The 15,238-nt window shown below is 38.4% G+C and overlaps 1 protein-coding gene across 1 annotated transcript in view; it reads left to right on the top strand.

Moving 5' to 3' along the window:
- LOC124157357 (phospholipid phosphatase 1-like) overlaps positions 1-14,425 on the top strand; it is a 177,813-nt gene extending 163,388 nt beyond the window's left edge. Inside the window, exons 4-6 of the mRNA XM_046532021.1 lie at positions 6,865-6,922; positions 10,634-10,807; positions 13,111-14,425. Coding sequence (XP_046387977.1) covers positions 6,865-6,922; positions 10,634-10,807; positions 13,111-13,287 — 409 coding nt within the window. The 3' untranslated portion in view covers positions 13,288-14,425. The remainder of the gene's footprint in view (positions 1-6,864; positions 6,923-10,633; positions 10,808-13,110) is intronic.
- The last annotated feature ends 813 nt before the right edge of the window (positions 14,426-15,238 follow it).

The raw sequence follows: 15,238 nt of genomic DNA, 5'->3' as shown, positions 1-15,238 counted from the left end.
CGAAAATGCAAGTTACGGACGGACGTATCTGGTGTAAAGTTTTGAGCGGCGAAATTGATCCAGAAATCACCAGGGTGTTTTCATCCTATGCTTTTGTTGGAGAAATTTTAAAGAATGGTCTACCTGCCCATTGTTTCTATTAAAAAAAAAATAAACCTGTGCCGCAGGTGATTGCTCTCTCGTGAGGCGGGATTGAGTGGGGAGGTGGGAAGTGAACATGCTGATGGCTGTCCTCTGGAATCCATCCGACCCTCGCCTCGTCTTGTCGTCCCGGCCCATTCGTCGGAAGTGGTGATGCACGTCGCCGTTAATGAATGACGTGAATGATTCATTGGGATCCGTCGTGAATGCCAAGCGTGCGGTCTCAGGCTGTCTCACTTCGCATCGCGATATTTCGCCCCAGCTGCGATCGAGAAAAGCTGGATGGAGGAGTTGGACTGAACATCGCAGTAAATATCAGGATTATTACAATCACGAATATTGCAATCGAGAAAGAAGATATTCAAGAATAAAGATATTTAAGAGCACTTGAGGTGGTGCCGCTGTAAGCAAAAGTTGAAGGCAGATTTGAAACCCTAGCTTCTTTACTATTGAGTGAAATAGGAAAAGTTTGAAAATGAAACTCTTCTATACTGAAGTAACTGAGGCAGGGGAGTCATAAAAACATCTTGAGTCAATGAAAAAGAGAAATGATCTTTTTTCCGCAAAACTGAGTCATGTTCGACGCGTTTTGACGTCAGGTCATTCTCAAGTACACTGTGTAAGTATTGTGTGTCTCGAAAAGTCTGTGTTCCATCATTGAGGGACGAATCGGAAATTTGTTTTATTTTTCCTATACGCCTCGGTATCTATTCATTTAGATGATTTGTACAAACAAATCAGGAACTGATTTTGAAAAACATTTTAAGCCAACATACGATACCACATTTTACCTTCGAAACTCGATAAATTTGTGAAAAAAGTGCCATCTCTCTTTTTCATTGACTCTTCTTTTTAGGCCAAGTTGATATCTATGGTTATTTTCTTTCTTCTTATTTAACAAATTGGAAATAAAGTCTTTCATCGACATAAAGAAAATGAAAAGAACGCTGTAGTAATTACTTAAGGCTTAAGCCAATTAGAACCGTCAGACCCATCATAAGATATAGGAGTTTGCCATTTCGTTCATGTTTATCATTACTCTGATGACTGAACCAAAGTTTTCTCCAGTTGCGACTTCAACGCAAAGGCAGACCCGAACGCTACATCTGACGAGGCCTTGAGTCTAGGAAAAAAATATGTAAAACTGTTGTGTTTTTTTTCTTTGATTGAGTCATCAATCCATTCTTCTTAGATACGTGATTCTTTGTTCATTTCCTTGTAGTGTGCATAGGTTATCATTTACGGTAGTTTGTGCGGTTCCTCTTTTCTTGGCTCAGAGCCTTGAAGAATGAAAAATTATTTGATCCATTATGGAAGAGCTGAAAAATGACTCGTCTTAGATGAGCTGCCGTTAGCCCGTGTTCCATCATTAAGGGATAAATTGGAAATTTTATTAAATTTTCCCATACGCCTAACTCCTCTATTCATATAGCTCATTAAAAAAAATAAGGAATTGATTTTGAAAAAAAAACTGTAAAGCTACCATACGGTGCTAAATGTTGCATTCAGTCATCCATAGTCTTCCTTATTGCATTTCCTCAAGTTCAATTCCTTAAGAGATCAGTTGATGGCATGGTAGAAATTACTGTTCCTAGAGGGCTAGAGTAACATTAAAAATTCAATATTGAAGGTTGGAGTGACATCAGAGAATTGAAAATTTCGTGATGACGTGATTTTCATGTGAATGGCTCGAGTAAAAAACTGGATAGAAGGCAATGGATGTTTATCGATGCATTGAGGGAAAATGCCTGCTAATTTTGCCTCGGGAACGAATTTTAATTATTTCATGGTAAACTGCATCTAAATCTTAACATTCTGGCGCATGAAAGTGAACTTAGATTTAAAATCAATGTCTCAGATGAATTCATATTCACATTATCTTCCAACTAGTGGCGTTTTTATTTGCCATTGAAAGCGAATTTTTACATCGTAAGGAAAATATTTTTTCAGGTCTTTGGTTCTGTTCCATTAAATCAGCATGCTTTCCAAAGAACATTCAATTTCTACATTTCTAGCGTGATAAAGAAGGAAATTGATTCACTAGAGAGGAAAGATAAAATTCTTCCATGGAACATTATTTGCGGGAGGTGATTTTTTTTTTAATATTGGGTGTTCCTCATGTATTTTACTCGACCATAAATTTATTTACACTATATCCTGAGTGAACGCTCACATAACGTGCTATTTGGCATACTATGCTCGCTTATGTGAATGACTGAATAGTATGTAGAACCTGGTCTATTTCTAATCAGGAAAGTATGATCTTTTAGATTGGGTAAAGATTTGCGCTGCGTAAAACATACTGTAGATAAGGCTTTAGGAAATAATGATTTCTTTGTATCTTGGGAACTAAGTTTTATTACGTATTAAGAAGAGAACCCCTTTCTGCTAATTAAGGCGTGGGATGATCCCATGCGTAGTTGGAATGTCTAAGAATTCGATGAGGTTTCTTTAAATGTATCAATATTTGTTTTTACCCACCATATACTGTTCGTGCACAATCATAAATTATTTATGGATCAGATCTAGAAATTTCATATCAATTAATTTTAAGTTAAAATGTTTTATCGACAAGGACAGTCTCCCTAACCTTGTATCACTATTAAAATTACAAACCATAAGATACTTTGCAAAACCGTTTTGTAACTACTATTAAATTTTATGTAAAGATGCTCATTCATCGGAAATTCGTCCGTAATAGAAAGTTCAATTACCGTTATCAAACAATTCGATAAAACTGTGGCTGGATTACTCTCTCTCTCTGAAGGTAGTCGATGTATTTATATTTTCTTTGCCAAAATAAGTGTCCTTTATGTCTCAAATAGTCTCAGTTAATCAAAATACGCAATCAATTATCATATTTTTTTAAAGTGGTGGGAGTGGTATCAATGGCGGGATACGACTGAGTCTATGCATTTCCGAACAACACAAACATTATGGATCCGAAGAATATGTTTTACAGCCACCAGTCCTAGTTCGCACTCATGTTATTTGCTTTGAGGCGATATCGTCCCCTCGTAGGTGACAAAAATTTCGAGGCCCATAAAAGCCCAGCCAGTTTCGCAAACGCTCTTTTTGTTTGCATTATCGATGAGCAAACAAAATATTTCTTCGCCATTAGCTCGCAGTGAGCTTTATGGATGGAAAAGTGTGGATGGACAAGTGTTTGAAAACACTGAAAATGCATTATTGCCCAGAGGTTTTTTTTTATCCCTCTCGCAGAATTTTTCCGTTTTCCACATTCCTTCGGGGCCAGTGAGCACTCAGGGATGGAAAAGAATGCGATATGATAATGTGAGGATAGGTTGCCCTAGGATCGACTTTCATTTGCATACGCAAACATATTTGTATCAATTTGACCACCATCCTGTATCGTGCAATCATCATCCTTTTCCGAGATCAGCATTTCCGTACGATCGATTAGGTATTTTCGCGAGTACTCTTCGATGCCTTGGAAAGTGATTCCGAGAACGATTAAGGAATCAAGGGCGTCTTCCATTTCCAGCACATATTTAATATGATAATACCCTCGGGCAAAAGTGTTTGGAATGTCGACCTCTTAAGCGTACCACTTTGCTCTGACCTTAGCGAATGATTCAGTGAAGTCGTAATTGAGGGAGCGTGCTCTTCCTGGAAGCGAAAGTACGTAGTTACGGAAGGGAAATTATGCCACCTCATTTTGCTACGCTTTTATAGGTATTGCACCATTAATATTGTAAAGAAAAGACAATTTTTTCGGATGCAAGATAAAGTGCCCGGCTTATCTCCGTGGAAATTGTTTATCCTCACCAGGGGCGGTCTTACTAGGTCGGCTGGTCGGCAATCACCGAGGGCCCCGAGCTTAGGGAGCCCCCACAACTATCTCAACTCTAACAAAATAATAATAATTTTAATGCCTCATAATACTAATAATGCATGAAATAAAAATAAAAAACACTGAATTTGACACCCTTTGAGGCGTTCGCCTTGCTTTGGGGTTGCCGACTAATTCATTAAAAAATAATTCTAAATTTCAAAGTTCATTTGGCCTGTGCTGCATTCACATTTTCCTCTTTTTTACACTTTCACCCAACTGATGGAGTGCAAAAGAATGCAAAACTTTGTATTTTCTTACTGAGAAATCTATTTCATATCCCGAATGAAAAAAAGTCACATTTGGGCTGGAGAATAGATCATAAATAAGCTAAGTCATTGTTTCCGTACCCCTGCGATCTTCTCAGGAGTCAAGCAGATCCAGAGTTTAATAATGTGGATATCCAATGGATTCTGAAGGAAGATTGGCTTACATGACGATCACTGATTTGAGCCTATCTTAACCCTCTCGTTTTGACGTGGTACGTAATAATCCTTCCATTAAGAACAATTTTTTTGAGTAAGAGGTTTGAGTTTATTAATTTTTTGATTTATTTTCGTTATCAACCTCTCCAGGACTTAGACATTATGTGTATTTAAGAACGTAGTTCGCTTCAAGCAAATCATAAATGCGGGTGCTAGTGGTTTACCACCTGCTCTATTGAATTCTCTTCGCTAGTTAGCTCTCGAAAGTAGTGACGAAGGCCAAGTGAATCTGTATGTAAACAGGGGTCGTTGAAGGGCCATCGTCTGACGACTCCGGACGGCTGTTATGTTGGCGGCAGTGTCCTCATGGAAATCACTTGTTTTTCGAGACCTATGAGTTATGCATACGCAAAGAGGAAAAAATTCCGTCGTTATTATGCAATCCTTAGAACCATTATGCTGCTTGAAATGGTCGCGAAAAATCCATGTTTGATCTTGACAAATCCGGTATCTAAATTGAAATTTTTTCTGATTTTACGCGCGAGTATTATGTCGTTCAATAAATCAATATATCAGACTGTCAGGAGTGCGAATCCTCTTAATGCTGCTCCATATGCTGGCTCACATTTCGCGGAATCAGATGGTATTTCTTTGCGCAGTGGAAGTGATGGAGCTCAATGCGTAAGCAAAGTTTGACTCACAGTGAGTAATCAGCAGTTAATACCTATTGTCATGGATGATATGCATCATGCCGTTCATTCCTTTTTTTATGAAGTCATAATCTGCATTGCATCGTAAATAGCCAGTTAAAACAAGGACTGTTCAAGTGACAAGGGTTTATATTTAATCAATTTCTTGAATTCATTTCAAGAGTAAAATCAAGATCGCTAAGAGATTTTTCGGAGCCTGAACCCATGTTCTCTCAGGGGATCTCCTCAGAATTCTAAAAATGAAAGAATGTTATGCATTCCTGATGTGATTAATTAGCTAATTACTCCCCTCATCGTTTTCACTGTGAAGATGTAGCCTAATATTAGTTTGACACGGTTCTCCGCTCAGTTCTCCCAGCAGATAGTCTTTTCACCCATAAGTATTCCTTTCCTTTCACATATTTTATTACTCGATGCGTACATTTTATCCCGGTCTTCATTTTCCATTCTCACCATCCACTTGCTCATCGACGGTTGTTTTTATCCGGCCTTCATCCCTGTAGGTATAGCCTAAATGCATTAAAACACCTTTAATCGTTACCTACCTTCAATCGTTCGAGATGTAATTTCCTGAGGTGTGATCAATTTGTTTTTTCTTTAACACTTTCAGCCCGAAGGTAAAAATTTTAACTTTGTCCAGATCAGAAAATCTTTAGTAGCGTAGTCGCCCGTCATCTATTGATAACACTCGGATCTGGGCGGAGTCCTGCGCGTCATAATGGGTGAGCGTGGAATTTATCATAAGATAATTTTAGGCAGTTACTTGGTCATTTCCGACGGCTTTTAACGACGTACCCACTACAAATAACAATTCAGGAATCGATCTGGGAACCGCTTGGTTACAGAGCAGTCAAGAGCTGCGAATATTTAATAACGTTTGTGGTAGCGTGTTGCATGATTCGGATTTATATCCTAATCTTGCATATGTATAAGTCCCTTTTCATGTTAGTGCCCCCGGATCATCTAAATTAGACAGATAAAGCATACACTACCTTGTTTTACGTTGTGAAAAATCTCGACATATCCGTCAGCATTTTCAAGAGTAAATATTTTATTAATTTATAAGATAATTTATTCGTAAATAGCTGCTTATATTCGGCAATAATGAACCAATATTTGTAGCTATTAAATGATATATTCATTTTTGGGGTCGGGATTGCATGAATAGGTATACGTTGTAAAACTGGGGAAAAATAAGTTTTAAGTTAATTTTTCCTAAACTCCAACGCTCAATCTCTCGTAATGACTGCAAAAATTCAGCCTCATCTTGAAATTGTTCTATAAAACTCAATTACATAATTGCCGAGTTTAATTTACGAAATGAGAAATATTGACTGTCTAAGTTACTCTTTCCGCCGATGTAGTAAGAATGAATGAATACTTACCTTTTGGTAGAGCGTATTCGTCATTGTTTAATGACGGATTGCTCCCTTAAAACTTTTACTTCTCACACTTGAAATGCTCATAGTACATAGTCAATATTTGTCGACACTTGCCTGTTTCTTGAATTTATACAAATTGCATCTGAGAAAACACTTAGATAATGTTTAAGATATAGGCAAAAGTTGAACAGGATATACCTCATGTGAAAATTTCAAGATGATAGCACAAGTTTTACGCGAGTAATTAGCCGCTAAAAAGAGACTGATCGAGCAGTAGTTATGCCTTCTTTCTCCCGTAATCATTCTCATTTCCTTCATGGGATTCATTCTTTTGTTTTTGTTTTCCTTTCCAGACTCTCGTTCCCGTCAGCCCACAGCGCGTTGGCGTTCTACTCAATGGCATACCTCTCGGTGAGTGAATGGATCCATGGCTTCCTCTCCTCTCCTAGTACCTCTTAATGCTTTCGCCTGCTTCCTTTATTTGCATTGCTCTCTCAGGTGCCATGGTGAGGTTTGGAGTTGGGAAAATAATGTGTATGCTTACAGCCTCTGTGGTGGTTGGGGAAGAGTTTGTTGGGATAGGATTTCCATAGCTCCTGGTGTGGTATTGTCTTGTTTTAATTATCTCCAGTTTGTTCCAAAGTCATCAAGTATTCATTGGTGATCGTTTTTTGGACATGTCCTTGTAGTTTTCTTTCGTTTTCGTAAGGATAAAATTACCTAAATAATGAATGAATACTATATCTTGATGCGTATTTAAGGGTGAAGAATAATCATGAAGATGGGGGGAAAATTTTTGTTCATGGAAAAGCAGCAGCCGCCTATAGGCTTATAAGGTTCCACTTCAAGGAAAGGAGCGGGAGATGTAACACTTTAAGGGTCAAAAATGGATAACTGATGATTGATGACAAAGACAAAGTGAAGAAACGTAATAAATATTTTGAAGACTTGTACAGCGTAAATAATCTAATTGTAAGAATTAAAGCTATCGCAAACGAAGGTTAAGTGGATACAGATGACATGGGAGCCCTAATTTCAAAATTAGAATTTGATGATGCAATAGGAGACCTGGGGATGAATAAAGAATATGGAATTGACGATGTTCCAGCGGAGCTAATAAAAAATGCAGGAGGAAAGACACCGAGCCAGCTGTACAAAATTATAAGTGGAATTTATTCACCCAATAAGGAAATACCAAAGGGCTTTGAGAGGACCCTTATAATCTCAAGAAAAAAATAGCGGAGATCTGCAACAATTTTAGGATCGTAAGCATGAAACACATGCGTCCAAGATATTTACAAGCACCATCAACGGAAGAATGTACGACGAGAAGAAGAGTACCTGGATGAGGACCAGGAAGAATTCAGTGAAAGCAAAAGCACAATAGAAGCAATATCGGCCCCTTTTCAATCGGCAATTTTTTTATGAATTCTTACATATTTTCCATCTCTTACATTGTTTTAGTCAAAAAAAAGCTAAGTTTCCGGCTTCTTTTTGTTTTTGGTTCTCGATGATTGAGAAATTAGTCCGCCATTTCCGTACTAGTCTCTGCGGTAACTTCTCGTTCTGTAAATGAAACTGCACTACTGAACATTTTGTCATCAATGTGTACTAGTTTTGCATAAATTTCTACAGTTAAATCAAATGCAGTTTCTAGTGGCTTCAGTTTAAATACTGTAACTAAAATCCTTCAGTGAATGTTACGCGAGTTATTTCACAGCTTTTCTCCCTCCAGAGAAGCAGAGAAATCTGAAAAAAGGTGCCAGTTATTGTTTGCGGGATACCTTTCCAACAGGATTGCTCGAAAATGTTCCAATAATAAATTCAATGTTTATTTTTACAACTCTTGTATTGCCGGTAAAATTTTGTGTCATAACAAAGACAAAATAGAACCTGTCCATCAATCCGGAATTTACGAAGTTAATTGTGATTCAAGCTGCATGTGTTACATAGGCCAGACAGGCTCATCACCAGAATGAAAGAACAGAGAAGGTGCTGGAAAAAAGGGGATGAAACGTCACTTCTCACCAAACACTCGCAACATACTTGTCATTTCCAACCAGAAATTCTTCACCTTGAAAGTAAGGGCACAAGGCTCGATATTTTAGAGCAATTTGACATTGTGCAAAGTGATAAAAATATGCTCATGAATGAACAAAGGTTTGTCCCTTTCCTGCAAACAAGTGGTCAAATTCTTTCTTCACCCACTCCTTAACCGACTCCAAGCTCCACAGGGTTTTTCCGTCCGCCCACCCTCCATCCCTATCGTGTTGACCATTGTCTACTGCCTGTAATCCCTTCCCGGTACCCTTGCTAATTCTCACTCCTTTCTCAGCTACCCTTCTGGGGACTTCTCTCCCCCACCCCTTCCTTGCTTCGCTACTTACTCCCACCGTTCCATTTCTAATGGCATGCTGCCTCTCTTTCAATGTGCCTGTTTTATTCTTCTCCATCCCCTTGGCCTTGCCGTTTCTGTGGTTCTTCCCCAGTGTCGTTCTTCTACAGTTATGACTGGAGTACTCCTTCCACCCCTGGGTTTTTCCGTTTCTCCTTAGATGTATGTTTTCTGTCTCCCCACTGTAGGCCTGTTTCCAACCCCTTCCTTATACTTGTCTAATCTTCCAATCATCGAGGACCAAATATAAAACGAAGCTGGAAACTTTGTTTTTTGTGACAGAAACAATGCAGGAGATGGCAAATAATCAAGAATTCATAAAAAAAACACATCATTCAGCGACAATAAAATGAAAAAATTCTTTTACTTGAGATCTCATATGATGTGACATAGCGGTATTTCCGGCAATGGTCAATTTTTATCCACATTTGAAAAAGGCCAGTTTGGCGCCCATGCGATGCCACTCCACGTGACGTCACAGGGACCTAGTTTCTATACGAGTAGATAGGAGTTTTACATCGTCTGAGGTTACCAATCCATGCATGAGGCACAGAGCTCAGGGAAACATGTCTTAATAATCACCTATTAAAACTGGCTAAGGTCGGAAAGTTTTTTTCGTTTGATAAGGTATTAATAATCCTTATTTAAGCCAAGCGCTACCAGCTAGCAAGGTACTCTGCTACCTGCTAGCATCCTGCGTCGTATCAGCGCTCAAAGCCTCTCCCCAAGGTCACCTCACTTGCGGCAGCGGGTACCAGAACGACGTCACACGGAGATTTCCCGGCATTCATACTTAGCCGTCGCGTTTTCGCGCGCTTGAAATTTTTCACTTTTCATTTAATCGCGAAAACTAGATATATTCATTTAAAAATCTAAAAGTGTGTAATACGTACTCCAGGAGTAATAATCTTTCGATTTAGGCAATAAAAAAATAGTAGGAAACCACCCTATTGTACACGTATCCAGGCAAAAGGTGTATCGAAGGTACCGATAAAGGCGCACCGCCATTCTCTCGGGAGCCTATCACATTCACCAGAGTTTATGTGAGAGGATTTTATTCATGGTGCTGTGTTTAAAAATTTTTATTTGTAAACGAAAAGGATTTATAGCTTTAAGTAATGCGCAATTTTCACGGTCTCATACTATTTTCTAACATGCCACACCTAAATTTTACTTGAGCTTGAGCGCTGATGAAGATAATCAAATGAAATTAACTCAATATTAACTACGGAAAAACGAAAATGTACTTCGGTTGCTGTAAATATCATCCCACTTTGATAATATATGCTGAAAAAAAACTCGACGCCGATGGAGTATAATTAGGTATTTTAATTGGAAACACTGTGTGAGACAAAATTGCTCTTGGTCATCCTTATAGGAAGTGCCTTCTCAGTGTGAAGAGAATCCGTATTGTTAATAATATATACTCAAATGCAGTGGTGTAGCCAGAAATTTCGTTCGGAGGGGTCCAAAATCACCAATTTTTTTTTTAAACAGTGTGGTAGAGGGTTTTTAACTAATTTTAACACTTTTCCTAATCCAAAAAACTTCATTTGTTAAAGAAATATTTTATAAATTCATAATTTTTCAATATTTTGTTTTTATTCTTGAAGGAAAATAATTGTGTTTTTATGTTTCGGGAGGGGATCTGGACCCCCCTTGATACGCCACTGCTCTTATGGTGTTAATTTTCGTCTTTATCCTCACATGTCTGTTCCGCGCTCCAGTACTACTTGCAGTGCAGAATCCCGCGTTTGTGGCTTTTCCCGCGCGCTGGACTACAGGCATTCCTTTTCCTAGCCGCAGCACTCACTGCCATCTCGCGGGTGTCCGACAACATGCATCACTGGAGTGATGCAGCTTTCGGAAGTGCCGCGGGATTTCTATGGTGCCTCATATTTGTGAGTACCTTCTCCGATGCGTATAAGAGGGGATTGAATCTACCCTTAAAGGCTCCTAGTGATAATTTTCAAATATATAATAAATTCTCATAATACTCATAAAAATTGCTCATAATAAATGGCAAAAAAAATCCCTAGATATGTGTGACGCAGCCAGGGGCGCAGCTAGGAATTAAGGCTAGGGGGGTTTCAGGCGCAACTAATACTGAGGTGTCTGGGGTATGGCATACCTGCTAGGGTAAGCGGGAGGTGCGAGGGCCCTCCGCCGGAGAAAATTTAAAATAAATGGTTAAAAATGCTGAGTTTTACGGCCTTCTGAGGGATAGTTTATTAATACTTACACTATTCTAAAAGTAATATTAATCTAAATAAATAAAATAGATTGAACTTTTTAAAAATTGTCTGAGCTCTGGGGGGGGGGGTTTATCCCCCAAACCCCCCCCCCTCGCTGTGTCACTGGACGCAGCGAGATGAAGATTAATGGTCGTTGTTTTAGGGTTAGAGGGTGCGGTTCTTTACTTTCCGCAGCCCCTTGTGGTATGCAATATCTCTAAGAGACAGTGCATCTGGCATCAGATATGTGTAGACCAGTGGCGCAGCGAGGGGGGGTTTTGAGGGATAAAACCCCCCTCCAGAGCTCACAGAAATTTTTAAGTTAAATCTATTTTACTTAATTGGATTAATGTTGCTTATAGAATGGTGTGAGGATTAATAAAATATCCCTCAGATGGCCGTAAAAATCACCATTTTGAACCATTTATCTTAATTTTTTTCCTGCGGAAGGCCTCCGCACTTCCCGCTAACCCTGGTGGGTATGCAATACCCCAAGCACCCCAGTATTAGTTGCGCCTGAAACCCCCCTAGCCTTAATTCCTAGCTGCGCCCCTGTAGACAAGTGGCTTTAACATATTAATCAAAGATTTTTAAACATGGTTTGTTAAGGTGGTGGATTAAAAACTTTCATTTGAGAGCTAGCCTAGAAAAATTGTAAAGATTGCCTTATTTTTCTAATTTTAGAGCCACAATATGTACCACAAATTCTAAAGATTTTTATTTTTCCTTCCATTAATTGGCCCAGCAACATTTTTTTCGATCGTTTTATTAAATTTAATTAAAGTAAGTTAAAATATTATACCATGGAATGTGGGAATGGAATAATGATATAATGCGTCACTTTTCTGTTACTCATAGTTAGCCATATCTTATGAGAATGATGGTACATATTGGTCTTTTTGGCCCATGCATTATATTCAAAATCAAATTCAAGTGCTCATTATTTACAGGGATGCCGACTTGCAAAAAATATCGGTATGCCCCTAACCGGGGATCTTTCCCCAGGAAATTTTATAAGTAGTGAGTTATAAGTTTTTTAAGCATTTTAGAAGAGTCATATGATCAGCATAGGAACCCTGATAATTCAAATCTCGATATATGGACACTCCGAGGAAAATCGACAAGCCTGACACATTTTTCCTCACACCAATAATGAATTTTTGAGGGGGCTCAGCCCTCAGACCTCATGGAGTCGGCGTCCCTGATTATTTAATGTTATACTTTCTGACTTATATGCTGTTAATTTTGTAATTAATCTGATAATTTTAGAATAGGAGGGGCAATGGCTTATATCATCAGAACAAAATTTGGTCCTTAATTAAATATTTCTGGTTCGGAAGCCTTCTTAAAGGGGAGGGCTTCATGATCCTACATTGGATGAGTGCTTGAGCAAAACTCTAATAAAACTGCATCACATTGAATCCTAAAATTGTGAGACTCTGCAAACATAGATAAATAAATAAAACTGTACATATTGGACCTTTGGGTATACATGTACATGTACAATTACCGGGCACAATCTTTGTGGAGCGAAAGTGGCGCCGCTCGATTTGTTGCAAGACTTTTGCAAATGATAGTACATAAAAGGAAGATCAAGAGGGAATGGGAGAAAAAAGGATATGGCCAGATAGGAGCACATGTGTTGATTCAAGCACTCTTTTTGTCATTGGTATTCCCATATACATATGTGCCTGTGTGGGCAAAACTGTGGTTTTTTGATACTAAGGGTCTCTGGTGGAATCTAGATTAAGGCTCACAGTGCTGCCAAGGTCCATGCAAGGAAGGACCTTAGGGGCACTGTGGGCCTCGGTAGACACAGTGTATGCCATGTGGTAAAAAGATCCATGTGTGGGACATGGGTATTTGCATCATACATATGTACATCAAGGGAGTTTGCTTGTTGGCTATTGATCTTTACTAGGTCATTCCCTAGAGAAATCATGTGTGTTTATAATTTTTATTTGTTCTAGGTCTTGTTCTGTGTCATGGAGGACTATGAATCACCTCTTAAAAGGAGAAAAGTTGTGGCAAATGGCTGTTTGACCTGCACAGTTGACAATGGAAAGAAAGTGTATGCCCCATGTGTACGCTCAGACTGTTGTGGAAACCAGATGCCATCAGTGACTAATGACAATGAAATCTGTTGAGAATCAAACCAGTGCCTTGGTTATCCACTATGAACACATAGTAAGTGAAGTTACTGAGGCTTTAATTTAAGTGAGAGAGAGTTTGAACCGTGATTTAACCCTGCATCATGAGAGAATCGTGATGCAATCACGAAATTGCTCGCATCGAAAAGTCTTAAAAGACATGGACCAATGAATGTGTTTTAGTGACCATTTAATGGTATTGTAGTGCAAACTCAGCTACTGAGGCAATTTTGAATGAAAAAAGCGTGAATATTATGGAGTTTATTGTTCACATCGGCCAAGAGGATGATTTTGACAGGAAATGCTTTGCTGGAGCTGAATGTATGCAGTCGTGTGTGGTGAATACAATGCTGAAGAGCAATGACACTTTAAAGTTGTGCTAATGACATATTTCTCAATAACAGCATTCATATTCAGTGGAGAGTAGTTATAAGATGTTAGGAACTCAACAGTGAAATTTGGGACCATTTTAATCTAGTTTTCTCAAATATTTAGACAGAAAGACTCAGTGCTCTGACACATTTTCGTATACGAAAAAGCACCTTCTCAAATCTTTTATGACTGTTGGAATGTTTATACTCTATTTCTTTATTGTTGAACTTTTTAACCATAGTTTTTATTTTTTTCTGCCTGGGATGATGTGAATATTTTATTGTATGTATAAATAAACATATGTATTTTTCTTATAGTATTGCCAATAGGTCACGTATTTTGCTTTTTAAATATGCTCCTATGTTTCAGAAAATTTTAGTTCACATAATTATTAAGGCTGTAAACGAACTTCATGATAATTAATATTAGGGATTCCATTAAATTGTTGATATTGCAAAAAGTTAGAATTCAGAAGGCAAACCAACATCATAGGTACTTTTCACTATCTCTATTTTCATAGCCTTATTGAAATTTCAAAGATATAAATCTTGCCAGAGCTCAAAATTTGCTTTCAATTACTAATTTTGCAGCAAGAAAATAGCTGTATTTTTTTTCGATGTACTGTTTTGTATATTTCCTCAGTTCTTGTTTCAAACAAATTTTCTATTGGGATAGTGTAAGTTGCAGATTTTCTCTGCCAGTTCCTGAATGCACTGCATAAGCAGTAAAAATTACAAAAATAAAACACAACTATTGAATCAAATTATCGGAACTATGTTTCATTATACACAGTTGGTATGATTCTTGCACCAGTCAAGTTACCTTAATCCATTAGCATAATGAATTTGGTCACCTTGCTTGCCCTGCAGGCTGAATTGAGTGATTTCCTGGGAAGCAATGAACTGATCAAGACCAAATCATTCATGCCTAAACATGGGTTGAATGTGTTAACTGCTAAAGTATCATAATAAGCCACAGATGAGAAAACAATGGGCCACTTGAAGACAATATTCTAGAGGGTAAGTAAATGTATAGTTGTACTCTTCCTTGCAGAGGAGTAGGAGAGCTAACATTTTTTAAATTTCAGCTCTCCAGCCCATCTGGAAATCGTGAGGAATTTCTATGCATCAATCAGTTTCATAAGGGGCTTTGTCTGGTTAGACTTGCTTTGTCTGGCTAGGCCTTTCCATAGACCATAGGTTTCTTTCCTGCGTTCTCGGATCTAAAAATATTTCATCACTTCTCTAAAAGTTGGTAACATCGATTTGTTTAACACCGACAAGGCACCAAATAAGGGACAAGTCATCTCACTACGCTTCCTTTATTACCTTCTACCATCTTCCAATTTATATAATCAAAGATAAACGCCCTCCTAGCAGCACACGCAGGATGAATTTTGCTGTATTCGAGGCGTGGGAGGGGGAGAAGCGAGCAGGGAGGGGACAGGATCGGCCTGCCGTTCTTGTATCCGTGACGCTGTGTGGGCACTGGAATATTTTCTTCACAGACGATTAGGCATTTTGTGGCTAAATGGTGGCAGATACGCCAGAATGCACTAAATATTTGCCCTGAAAGT

Source organism: Ischnura elegans, chromosome 4 (assembly GCF_921293095.1).
Source record: "Ischnura elegans chromosome 4, ioIscEleg1.1, whole genome shotgun sequence".
Taxonomy (NCBI): domain Eukaryota; kingdom Metazoa; phylum Arthropoda; class Insecta; order Odonata; family Coenagrionidae; genus Ischnura; species Ischnura elegans.
The sequence above is the reverse complement of the archived record's forward strand: the minus strand, read 5'-3'. Positions and strand labels throughout refer to the sequence as shown.